This window comes from Mauremys mutica, chromosome 11 (assembly GCF_020497125.1).
Source record: "Mauremys mutica isolate MM-2020 ecotype Southern chromosome 11, ASM2049712v1, whole genome shotgun sequence".
NCBI classification, from domain to species: domain Eukaryota; kingdom Metazoa; phylum Chordata; order Testudines; family Geoemydidae; genus Mauremys; species Mauremys mutica.
Window position 1 is genome coordinate 75,673,333 of NC_059082.1, and position 13,180 is coordinate 75,686,512.

General features: G+C 41.3%; 1 protein-coding gene across 3 annotated transcripts in view; it reads right to left on the reverse strand.

Moving 5' to 3' along the window:
* Positions 1–2,643: 2,643 nt before the first annotated feature.
* Positions 2,644–13,180, reverse strand: part of IQCE (IQ motif containing E) — a 41,430-nt gene continuing 30,893 nt past the window's right edge. For 2 of the 3 annotated variants that reach the window (XM_044980681.1, XM_044980679.1), the window contains exons 21-23: positions 9,838–9,959; positions 9,127–9,237; positions 6,194–6,321 (exon numbers count right to left, since the gene is read on the reverse strand). In XM_044980681.1, coding sequence (XP_044836616.1) covers positions 6,194–6,321; positions 9,127–9,237; positions 9,838–9,959 — 361 coding nt within the window. Of the gene's footprint in view, positions 4,935–6,193; positions 6,322–9,126; positions 9,238–9,837; positions 9,960–13,180 lie in introns of those variants that run through there. The other variant, XM_044980680.1, reaches the window with a different exon arrangement.

Sequence of the window (13,180 nt, forward strand, 5' to 3'; positions counted from 1 at the left end):
TTTGAGTTTGGATAATTCAGACTATATCATGCTGTGAAGCCCACACTAGCTTATTGTTTATCAGATCTTGCATGTGGTAGGAAAGATTTTACCCCACATACAGATTTAAAAAATGCAGGCTTGTACTGTGACTAATGCTAGGAGGTCATTTTATGACCCTCTTGAGGCTGGGGGCTAAACTACAGGACATCAGTGAGAAGTCAGTATGACATATGTATTTCAGCAGCATTTCTGCAATCCTACTCCATCTTGGGAAATGCTAGGATGCCACCTTCTAGTTATGCAAAATCCAAACGGACTTTGCCCTTGTCCCTCCACAAATTATATGCCCTATGTCAAGCCAGGACCTTCTCGCCTGCTGAGTCAAATTGTGCTCCTGGGGTCAGGGCTGGGAAACTGTAGGATTCCACTCACTGAGCTTCCTCTGCATTTTTCTGTTGAGCGGAAAAACAAACCACTACCCAGAGGCTGGTCCCCAAGCCCCACAGATCATCCTGTGCCTCCATATTAGCCTTGGGTCCCCACAGTCCCTACTCCCTCTAACGAAGCCACACTACCAGGGCTGTCCCCTGCTGGTGGCTACCCCTCAGCCCATCCTCCCTTAAGGGGAGTTCCCCAGCACGGAGGAGGGAGGGGCTGAAGCAAGTAATACATGGCTACAGGGCTTTCCTCTCTTAACTGCAGTTATCATGGTCGTCTCATTTCCTGGCACTGGTTGATTTTCCCTCTTCGTATAGTGGAATGCCAGCGCTCCCTATTTTCCATGGGACTCTTCACCAAGTTGCTCTTTTCAGCAAAAAACAGAGACACCCACGCACAATTCCTTCTCTCTTATCTCCCAACACAGTTTAAACATCCAGAAATGATGGGGATGAAGGCAGATTAACCCCAAATCTTTGCAACCCTGGGATTCTTATTCCTGCCTGCTTTCTAGCAGATTGCGGAGCCTACTGCTAAGTGTATTGTTCTGTGCATTTCCACCATTGCCTGGTCTTAAAGCAGAGCGCTCCATGGTTCTGGTGAATCCAGACTACTCCTGCAGGCATTTTGCGCCAAAAAATTAAAAATTCTGCACACAATATTTTAAAATTCTGCACATTCTATTTGTCAAAACACTACATAATCATGCCAGTTTCAATTATTTTGGTAATTTATTTCAAAATACCTGTCAGCAAATATGTCTGTAACACAGGATGACCAGACAGCAAATGTGAAAAATCGGGACAGGGGGTAGAGGGTAATAGGAGCCTATATAAGAAAAAGACCCAAAAATCGGGACTGTCCCTATAAAATCGGGACATCTGGTCACCCTACTGTAACAATACAGACACCCACAAAAATTCCCCCAAAAGTAGAAAGTTAAAGAAACCCCTATGACAACCTAGTTCCTGTTCTCTGCCGCCTCCCCGAGCCCAACCAGGGGCCAGACACCTACAACCTCTTTCCCACTCAGAACCCAGCCATGCCCCCATGTCAATACACCTGAACTCCCTGGGCCCCAGAGCCCAGTCACAGGGTCCCCTCAGATCAGATAACCGCACCCCTTCCCCACAGAGTCCAGTCAAGGGACCTCCTTGCCCAGACACCTGCCCCCTCCCTCCCAGAGCCCAGCCATGCCCCGCCCCCAGCCCAGACACCTGCCCCATTACCCCTCAGAGCCAGGAATCCAGAGGGAGAAACAGCCTGATGCTGGGTCCAGGGATTGTGTGAAGTTTCCTGTGCGCTGCCATATCCTTCTCTCAGGGTGTGCGGGGAACTGCAGCTGCTCGGACCCTGTAATTCCCTTCCCTCCCCCTGGCAGTGTCTTCTACGGTGAGCTGGGCTCTGCTGGGTCCAGTGGCCCCTAGTGGTGGCCAGCAGCATTGCAGCCATTTCTCTGGGGGAAAGGAAATTCTGCATGCACAACATCAATTTCTGAAAAATTCTGCATTGCGTAGTGGCGCAGAATTCCCCCAGGAGTAATCCAGGCCCAGGTTAGTCTTAATCCACCCATAATAGGAAAGGAGATTACTGAGAAGTCAGTCCACTTCTATCAGCATCAAGAACCCAGGAAACCTGCACACTTCATCTTTCTCTGCTTACAGTAAGTGCTTCATGCAGTTGGCATGAAGTTTCTTTTTAGTCTTACCCTTGAATTTTATGCCATAACACAGAGATACAGATGAAACTTCTTGTTGGCTGCACAAAGCAGGAAAATCTGAGGCAGTGGCAGTTTTGGTTTTAACAGTACATTTTCAGGACTCTTCCTTTCAACAGAACACCAGAAACAAATATGTGACATATGAATCTATCGTCTCTGCCAATTCCACTTGTGCTTTGGACAGAGTCAAAGAATGTCTTTCATCCTTAATTCCCCTCCTCTCTCTACTTACTTAGATGAGGACATTAGGAGTAGAGTTAACACAAACTCTACCCCACTCCCATCTTCATTTTTCTACCACTCCATCTCCTCATTTGTCCTGTGGAACATAAAAAGAGGGACTAGGCACACCTGGTGCAGCAAGACAACCTCTGGCATAGGGTTGAACAATGACCCAACTGAAAATATAGTGACCACATCTTTAATGCATTATGAGTTAGGGTAATAACGCAATCAGAGGCAGTTACTGATGCAATTATGCATGAACAATTAATTTATAAACATAAACTTTATTTATAAAGTTCAATAATTAGAGGATAATATATAGCAATTGATTTTAAATCCAAAAGATCTCCGTATAAATTATGTACAACATTTGCACAGTTCTAAATAAAATATTTAAAAGATCATAACATATATTTGCTCTTCCTAGTGTTCCAAGGTTAATACATTTAATCTACATTCAAAACTGATTTTGTCTGGAATTGTTTTTTTAATTCTTTGCAGAACACAATAAACATATCAGGCCTAGATGCCACGTTTAAAATGTATTTACAAGCATAGGCACTTCAGGACCAAGAAGAAAATGGAGGAGATGTAGTCTCAAGAAAGTTGTATTCTGACTAAAACACACACAAACGCACTCACACACACACTAATGTCCATTTTGTCATCCAATAGATTTAAAATGGGCAACACTGGCACAGAGAGCACTTCTACAACAGCAAAATGGAAAATTTGCAATTAGATTAGATAGGTTATAATGGAGTTTAATTTTAATTCAGGCCTTGAAGCCCTTACGAGGTTATCAGTGCCTTCTGCAGCAAACATTTATTTCTCAGGACTTGAATGAATTTTTATAGGAACTGTGTCTAGACAGGTCTGAGCTATGCTGATTTTCATTTCCTGGTCTCCATGGTGGGTTTGCGGGGAGAAAGAGGATGTAGGGTTGTGATCTACTTTGAGTATTTCTTCCTTCAAGCCTCCTCTCAGCTTTTTGTTACTGACACTCAAAGACATATAGGAATAAAATAAAGCTCGCAATGTTAGTCGGTATTTATATATTGCTTTCAATGTATTCCTTTAATAAATAAAATAAAATAAAGCAACAATAAAAGCTACTGATATTGTAGCTTTTTCCTTTCTGCCCATATCATGTCAGGGCTCTGATATAAAATGAGTGCAGTTACTTTCCAAACTAAGAGGTGAGCAGGAGTGCAGTACTCAAGGGAACATCATTTTTTGACAGCTCAGATTTCAAACTTTAAATTAGTCTCCCTCCAAACACATTTTGATTTCTCCCACCCTACACAAAGTTGTTTCTCCTTTACCGCGAACTCACTCTGTGCCTCAGAGAGATATTCCCTCCACTCTATCCTGGAACTTGTCTGCTGATGCTAATATCTGACTGCAAATAGCCTTTTAAAATGATTCACTGCTTAGTGAATATGAAAGCCTCTCTGCTCTGTATCTGGTTCCTAATGCTTTGTTATATAGCACTTTATTGCTGCCTACTATTTTAAGAGAGTATTCTATCCATTATATTCACCATCCAAGCATCTCCCCACAGAGTAGAGGCTGGGAAGCCATTTTGGTCCAGTTTTGGCCCTAGCACATGCCATGTACCACACACTATCCCCTTAATCGGTCAGAGCCCTGAGCTCTTTCTAGTCTCTACAGGCATATCCATGACACTTAACCACGGTTTAAGACCTAAAATTTTTAGACATGAGCAACTTTTACAGACCAACCACCATTTTAACTAGCTGACAATCTCTCTCATAGTTTATGTGACTGTTTCAGAAAAAAGAAGGAAAACGTCTTCTTTCAGCTTCGGCCAAGAGAACTTTTTTCTCCCCTCCCCTTCATGATATCACGTGACTGCAGTAACAGCAGGAATACCCTGTCCAATGGGAGTGTAAATGACATTCTACAGACTGCATTGGGTATGGAGAGCTCCCAACAACTGCCTCTGGAAATAGTGCAGACAGCATTTCCACTGATGGAATTAAATGAAATCAGCTGCACTGTGCTGCAGCCATCCAGTTTCCTCTTTGGCTGAAAGTACTGGCATGGACTATGATAAACCTCAGATAAAGCACAGTCTCAGTCTCCTGATTGCAATGAAGAACTAACTTATTAGTATTCAGCATAACAATGCTGACTGACTTTTAATTTAAAAAAGAGGAGGAGGGAGAGAATGTGATAAAAATCTTATATCTAGAAGTGTGGTTTGGGTGTACAAGGGACTCAAGAACTCCTGGATGACATCCTTAGCAAGCAGCAACTAAATGCAGTGTTAGCCCTCTACTCAGGAGAATGGGTGGACTCCCTAAGAATTCTATTAAGTTACCGAACATATTTACAGAATATTTACAAACATGCGACTGCTTTCTGATGTATGCGACATCTATTTGTACTCCTGCTCAATCAACACTGAATGAAGGCGCATTTAAAAAGTATATTTTCTTTAGTTACAGTCAGCATTAGAATGCAATATTCCTTTTCACTCCCCACAAATTGCACGTGTGTTTAAGCAGTCCTGTGATTTATTGACAGCTCGACTTCTCTGCCACTATGGAGGAAACATGGGACAAGGTTAGATAGAGGACTGAGAATCAAGAGCGCAACAGAAAGTCGGTGTGGCCTTGGGTAGGTCACTTAACCACTCCGTGCCACAGTTTCTTGATAATAATCTTTACCTCCTTCACAGGGGTGAAAAATTCATTAATGTTTATAAATCATGTTATGAACCTCAGATAGAAGATGACATACAGGTGAAAAATAATATCAGATTTTATAATACAGTAGTGTTCAGCAGATTGAGCCATCTGTATAGATGACATTTCAGACATTGAAAAGTACAGTAAGCTAAAACAGAACACATAACAGTGTATTTCCTCTGTGAAATATTTTCACACATTAAAGATAACCTTGCATAATTCACTTGTGGTTCTGCTTTGCTCCACTTACATATCCAAGGATCCCTCACACAACACTCCCCACCATTATGCATTCTCTCCATGGATACTATTATAGTAAATGTAATGGGTTACATGGTTACATATTTCACATACAATGCAGTACACAATAGGAACTATAAAATACATAATTGGTAAATGCAATAATTTAAGTTCAACTGCAGACACACTTATGGTATAATAAACTTATGACAGAGATAGCTTTCTAAAAGCCTTAAACTAAGTTCTGCACATAATGGATATATTTAGCACAAAAAAAATAAAATTAAGTACCTATTAAATAAATAGAGAGGCTCTTATGGCATGGTTTCACTTAGCACAGACAAGCTGATGATCACAAACATGCATTCGAGAACACTGTGCATGCATTCTCTTGCCCAATGCATGCAGTTCCTTCCTATCTCTATCTTCATCTCTTGTAGCCACATCTACTCTACATTAAAGTCAATGGGACTATTCACATGAGTAAAAACTGGACAACAGTTGCAGGATTGGGCCTCTAGATTGTAAACTCTCTAGGGCAAGGACCTTCTCTTCTTTCCTAACTGTGAAGCGTTATGCACATCAAAGCACTGTAAGGATCCTGCTGATGCACAACTATTGAACAGTGTAATTCCCCCATTCTCAATATAATAAGAACAGGAAAGAAATACAGTAATGAGGTTAGAGAGATACAGTCAGTAGAGAGGTTATATAAAACTGAATGATTTTTCATGGCTGAAATAACAATGGCTTTAAGGTGACATTGCCCCTTTTAACCCTCTACTTGCTTTATCTTGCCAGAAAGAAGAAAACATTTTCTTTTGTTTGTGAGCCAGGCCTGCAGAAAGGAATGAGAAGAACTCCCCCGAACTTAGAAGTGGGAGTAATTTTTCTTCACCAGCAGGGATGGAGAGACTACATTATCATCCGAATCATCTGAGTGAGCCTCATCCAAAGGCGGAGAGAATATGGGCTGAAACTGGTCCTGGGAGGACAAGACTGAAATAACCACAAAGAAGACAGGGGCATCAATAAACATCATTGACAAAACCAGGCCCTTGTGGGAAGTATATCATTTCTGGGCCATTAGGTTACCACAGTGACCTACTGTTAAGAATAATTCTGTTCCCTCTTTTCCTGCATACAACTCTTATCTCTCCCCTTTCCTGAAAGAGCATGGCAAGCATTAAACTGACATACTGACCATGATTGATTTGTCTTATTGTCACGAAATCTTCTCAAGTGGTTACACACCATAAAATAAAGCAATTTGAGACCAAAGTCATCTCACATCATAAAAACAGATATTTATTAGCAGGCTAGAAAAGGAAAAATTGACCCAAGCAAGATCAAGTTAAGTGGAAATGTCATGGAGAGGCCTTCAGACAGTCATGCATAAAGAAATGGGAGACAGATGGCTGAGGACAATGATTTCTGACTCGCAATGCACTATAAAGTACCATACATAAATATGTAGGTACAGCATGTAAATATTAACAACAAAAAACTGTCACCAGACTATGTTTTATCTTTTTTAAAAATTATATATTTTTTTTGGATGAATGGAGGAAGGTCCTTCACTTAACTTGATGGCATTCTTCTATAGACTCCCAGAAAGAAAGAAAAGTACTAAGAATGTTGCGGGGGGAAAAGGCATGCACGCAGAGCCCATGGAATGGGGGACCCTGGCATGGGAGGAGAAAACACACAGAGCCCCTGCGAGAGGGGGCTGGGGGATCGGACAATTCCCTGAAATAGAGGGGGACGGGAAGATGGTACACAGGGACTTTGTGTGTGGTGGATGTGGAGGGACTGGAAGAAAGCAAGACTCTTCTGGTGTGTGTGCAATGTGTTCAGCCTACAGAAGCTATGAAGTGTGCACCCCCGCCCCCAGTTAAATGCACCTATATACATTCTGTGTGGACTGCTGCTGAAAAGATGAGGGAAGATTTTCAGAAAAATGGTTTATGAACTAATAATACTGAGGATAGTAGCAAATAAAGGGAACTCTCAGAAGCTGACATAGTAATAAAAAGATGTGACTCCCACAATAAACTGCTTGTTTCTAAACGGTCAGTCTTTCCTCTCTAATAAGACATACCTGATCCATTAACCTGGTAACTTTGCTGGTACATACTATCTTGCTCTTTTTTTCCCTCTTTTTGTGCTCCTTTTAGGTTTTAGGCTCTTTGGGCTCACTCTAAGTCTGTGTTTGTACAGAGCTTAGCCCAATAGGGTCCTTATTCTGACTGGGGTCTTTGGGTATTATTGCAATACAAATAAATATCACCGCTAAGCAACTTGAGTTAGTTTAGCTGTGTTCCGAGAGTCCATTATATACCACTACAGAGGTGGGAAGAGATGCCACTCTAGTTAAATCATGAAGCCAGAAATGTAGAGCTCCACCCTGAGATGGAGAAGGAAGTTATAAACCAATGAGTTTCACATATTGTGGTTGTCACCCCTATCTACACAACGTTATGGGAAGGAACAAATGTGACTGAACAAGTAGGATCTTATTGAATACATTTAAAAATCAGTCTTTAAAGACTGTTTGCCTATCTTCAGAAAGTTCTGGACTTGAAATAGTTACAGAAGTCACAGGAAGTGAAAGGCCTTGAATAAAATATCACTTATTTTAGCATTTTCCACACAGTGACATTTTACCTCTCTATTTATAGCTCAATCTAGTTTTTCAAAGAGAAGGTTAAGAGGTGACTTCATTAAAGTTTATAAACTAAATACCTATATGGGGAACAAAAATTTGATAATGGGCACTTTAGCCTACCAGACAAAGGTATAACAGGATCCAATGGTTGGAAGTTAAAGCTAAACAATTTCAGACTAGAATTTCAGGCACACATTATTAACTGAGGAAAATTAGCCATTGTAACAATTTACCAAGGGTTCTGACAAATTCTCCACCATTGGCAATTTTTAAATCAAGACTGGATTTTTTCTAAAAGATATCCTCTAGTTTAAACACAAATTAATTCAGGGAAAGTTGTGTGGCTTATGTTATAAGATGGTCAGACAAAATGACCACAGTGGTTCCTTTTGAATCAAGTAGAGGCAATACAATGAAAGCCAAGATGCCACTAAACCTGAATAATACCTACTGATTCTAGCCTACATCCAAGTCCTCTTTAACACTTCAACATTTACAAGTCATCTGAAAAGAATGCCAAAGGACAGGGTAACTAAATGACTCTTGCAAAATGTATTTCCACAGAACACTTACAGTGGATCAAAAATCTAGAGGTCATCAAATGCAAGTTTGAGGTTGGAAGGTATGAGGTGAAGAGCTCATTCAGCAGCTGAATAATTTAAAGCTATCAAGTCCCTTCATAGGTGTGAGATGACCAGGGAAGAGCATTATTGCACTGAGGGCCTATTTCACTAGCAGATGATTAGATCAGCTAAGAGTTAGGGAAGTTGAACTTTTAGTGAATGGATTTAAATGGTTAAATTATAACCAACTGCAGAATAGTCAGAGTCACTCATCAAGAGGGTATTTATGACAGAGCATTCTCCTTCGGTAGTTAGCTGTATTTGCCTTTTGGGAGGATTTGGTTATGCTATCTATAAATGACCATGTCTAAAGGCAAAGAGTCCAAAGAGACATGTAGTATCGAGCCCGAAAACAACATGTGTTAGATTTATATTCACGTGTATGCTTGCTCTCTCTTCAGTGGCAAGCTAAATATTTTCTAACCTCCAAGAGTGTTTTGAAAAATCTGCCACTTTCTTAGGGGCAATGAACAAACACCCCTTTGCCTTCCGCCTCTTTCTTCCAATACTCACCAGAAGAGGGCTGCAAGGAGGAAAGTTTGTGATCCCTTGATCTCCTCTCTCCCCCTTCAGCAGTAAATTCCTCCACAACTTCTTCACTGGTCACTTCACTGTCTTCATCATCTGGAATAATTCAGCAATCAGAAACCTCATGACTGCACAGTGATTGTGCTCTATTATTATTAATTATTTGTATTATAGCAGCACTAGTCAGCCAGATTTTCTAGAGTAAAGTTATTTTTATTTACCTGGTCTTCCTTGTACTTGTAGATAGCTGAAAAGACATTACCACATCTATCTGGCTGACTGGGGATGCTTCTTTATTATCAGATAAATCTATTTCCTTTAAGCAAGAAAGGTGAAATCCTCCCAAGTCCCAACTTCTCCATGGTTGAAGCCTGAAATGTCATGGAAACTCCCAAGGTACATCTACATGCTGGGGCTGAGCTGGAAGCAGACAGGCTGCACAGAGGAACACAATATCCTCTTGGATACTACCCTTTTACCCCTAGAGGTGGTCACTCCAACTCAAGGTTGTGACAAACAGGCAGGGCAGTATGTGGGGAACTTGCATTCACACTGTCCGGGTATCTATTTTGTGACTACAAGATTTCAATCTTCAAGACTACCAATCTTTCACTAGACCTAAAGCTCTCTTTAAAAATTGTGAGAGTGCCCATTCATAGCCCACATACTTCTGAACATAGAGGGAAATGAGATTACCGGGAGAGGTTGATGTGAAGGCTGAAGATAAAGGTTTCCTGAGTGCTGATGAGATTTGTTTCTTCTTCCTTTTGGAAACAGCAGGGAATGTTCTTTCACTTGAAGCTCTGGAGACAGAGGACCTGCAAAAGATGCACTGCATTACCATGAAGCAGGAATCACTAATCCACCTGCAGAGCTGCAGGCAGGAAACATGAGACAGATACAGTTGAAAGACAGACAGAAACTATAACAACTCACAGAAATGACAACATGTAAACCAGAAGAGATTGCACAGGTGGACTTTATGTTACAACTACCTCCTTGTTTCATCTCCCAAGGAACAATGTTGGGCAGCATGGATGACGTGAACCTGCTCTGTATTACTTTATTGATCTATGGTTGTCTGATTGCTTTATTGCTTTATATGCTCTATGACTGTCTGATTGCTGTAAGGATGCTTCCTGACTATATGATGCTAAGTGAAAAGGGGCTTTTAGGAAAAACAAGCAGGAAACAAAAGTGATTCTGGCAATTACAGGCCAGTCAGCCTGACTTCAGTACTGGGCAAACTGGTTGAAACTACAGTAAAGAACAGAATTGTCAGACACATAGATGAACATAATTTGTTGGGGAGGAGTCAACAGGCTTTTTGTAAATGGAAATCATGCCTCACCAATCTACTACAATTATTTGAGGGGGTCACCAAGCATGTGGACAAGGGAGATCCAGTGGATATACTGTACTTAGATTTTCAGAAAGCCTTTGACAAGGTCCCTCACCAAAGACTATTAAGCAAATTAAGTTGTCATGAGATAAGAGGGAGGGTCCTCTCATGGATTCATAACTGGTTAAAAGATAGGAAACAAATGGTAGGAATAAATGGTCAATTTTCAGAATGGAGAGAGGTAAACAGTGGTGTCTGTACTGGGGTCTCTACTGGGACCAGTACTGGTCAACATATTCATAAATGATCTGGAAAAAGCGGTAAACAGTGAGGTGTCAAAATTTGCAGATGATACAAAACTACTCAAGATAGTTAAGTCCAAAGCAGACTGCGAAAAGCTACAAAGGGATCTCACAAAATTGGGTGATTGGGCAACAACATGGCAGATGAAATTCAATGTTGATAAATGCAAAGTAATGCACACTGGAAAGCATAATCTCAACTATAAATATAAAATGATGGGGTCTAAATTAGCTGTTAAAACTCAAGAAAGAGATCTTGGAGTCATTGTGAATAGTTCTCTGAAAACATCCACTCAATGTGCAGCGGCAGTCAAAAAAGTGAACAGAATGTTGGGAATCATTAAGACGGGGATAGATAAGACAGAAAATATCATATTGCTTCTATATAAATCCATGGTACACCTACATCTTGAATACTGAAAATAGATGTGGTCACCCCATCTCAAAAAAAAAATATTGGATTTGGAAAAGGTTTAGAAAAGGGCAACAAAAATGATTAAGGGTATGGAACAGCTTCTGTATGAGAAGCGATTAATAAGATTGGGACTTTTCAGCTTGGAAGAGAGACGACTAAGGGGAGATATGATAGAGATTTATAAAATCATGACTGGTGTAGAGAAAGTAAATAAGGAAGTGTTATTTACTCCTTCTCATTATACAAGAACTAGAGGTCACCAAATGAAATTAATAGGCAGCTGGTTAAAAACAAACAAAAGGAAGTATTTCTTCACACAATGCACGGTCAACATGTGGACCTCTTTGCCAGAGGATGTTGTGAAGGCCAAGACTATAACAGGGTTCAAAAAAGAACGAAATAAATTCATGGAGGCTAGGTCCATCAATGGCTATTAGCCAGGATGGGCAGGGACAGTATCCTTAGCCTCTGTTTACCAGAATCTGGGACTGGGTGACAGGGGATGGATCACTTGATGACTACCTGTTCTGTTCATTTCCTCTGGGGCACCTGGCATCGGCCACTGTCGGAAGACAGGATACTGGGCTATATGGACCTTTGGTCTGACCTAGTATGGCCGTTCTTATTTTCTTCAAGAAAACACTTCATGAGTCTTTAAGAAAACGAGGTCCGGGCTATTAATTGGTCTGAGAACCACGGCTCCAATAAAGTTAAAAGACTGATTCTGCCAGGGCTCGGGGCCTACGATCAAAAGGATACTAAAAAGTTTAAAAGTCCCTCATACTGGCTTGTCCAGAAGAACGGGTCCAGACACAGAGGGGTTCTGCAGAGGGAGCCTGAAGAAACTGGGTTACCTGGCTAACATCAGGGGACAGGCCTGCACAGAATCATAGGGCTGAAAGGGACCACGAGAAGTCTTCTAGTCCAGTCCCCTGGACTGAAGGCAGGACTAAGTATTAGGTAGGCCATTTCTGATTCTACAGCCTCTCTAGGCAATTTATTCCAGTGCTCAACTACCCTGACAGTTAGGAAGTTTTTCCTAATGTCCAACCTAAACTGCGTTTGCTGCAATTTAAGCCCATTGCTTCTTGCCCTATCCTCAGAGGTTAACAAGAACAATTTTTCTCCCTCCTCCTTGTAACAATCTTTTATATACTTGAAAACTATTATCATGTCCCCTCTCAGTCTTCTCTTCTCCAGACTAAACAAACCCAATTTTTCCCTCATAAGTCATGTTTTCTAGACCTTTAATCATTTTTGTTGCTCTCCTCTGGACTTTCTACAATTTGTCCACATCTTTCCTGAAATGTGGCACCCAGAACTGGACACAATACTCCAGTTGAGGCCATATCAGTGTGGAGTACAGTGGGAGAATTACTTCTTATGTCTTGTTTACAACACTCCTGCTAATACATCCCAGAATAATGTTTGCTTTTTTTCCCCCAACAGTGTTACACTGTTGACTCATATTTAGCTTGTGATCCACTATGACCTCCAGGATTGTTCCTTCAAAAGTGGAGTACTTTGCGTTTGTTCTTATTGAATTTCATCCTATTTACTTCAGACCATTTATCCCGTTTGTCTAGATCGTTTTGAATTAGAGTCCGATCCTCCAAAACACTTGTAACCCCTTCCAGCTTGATATCATCCGCAAACTTTATAAAAGTGTACTCTCTATGCCATTATCTAAAAATGACTGATGAAGATATTGAACAGTACTGGACCCAGGACCAATCCATGTGGGCGGAGGCACCAACTTTGTGATTTCCCTGGGGGTGCTAAACCCGTGCTTCGCCACAGGCCCCGCTCCCACTCCACCCCTTCTCCCAAGCCCCCGCCTCTTCCTGTCCCATCTCCACCTCTTTCCGCCCCACGGCTGAACAGCTGATTACCGGCAGGTGGGGGACACTGGGGGTGAGGGGGAAAAGCCAATCCGCAGGGCTGACGGTGAGTGCTGAGCATCCACTATTTTTTTTCTGT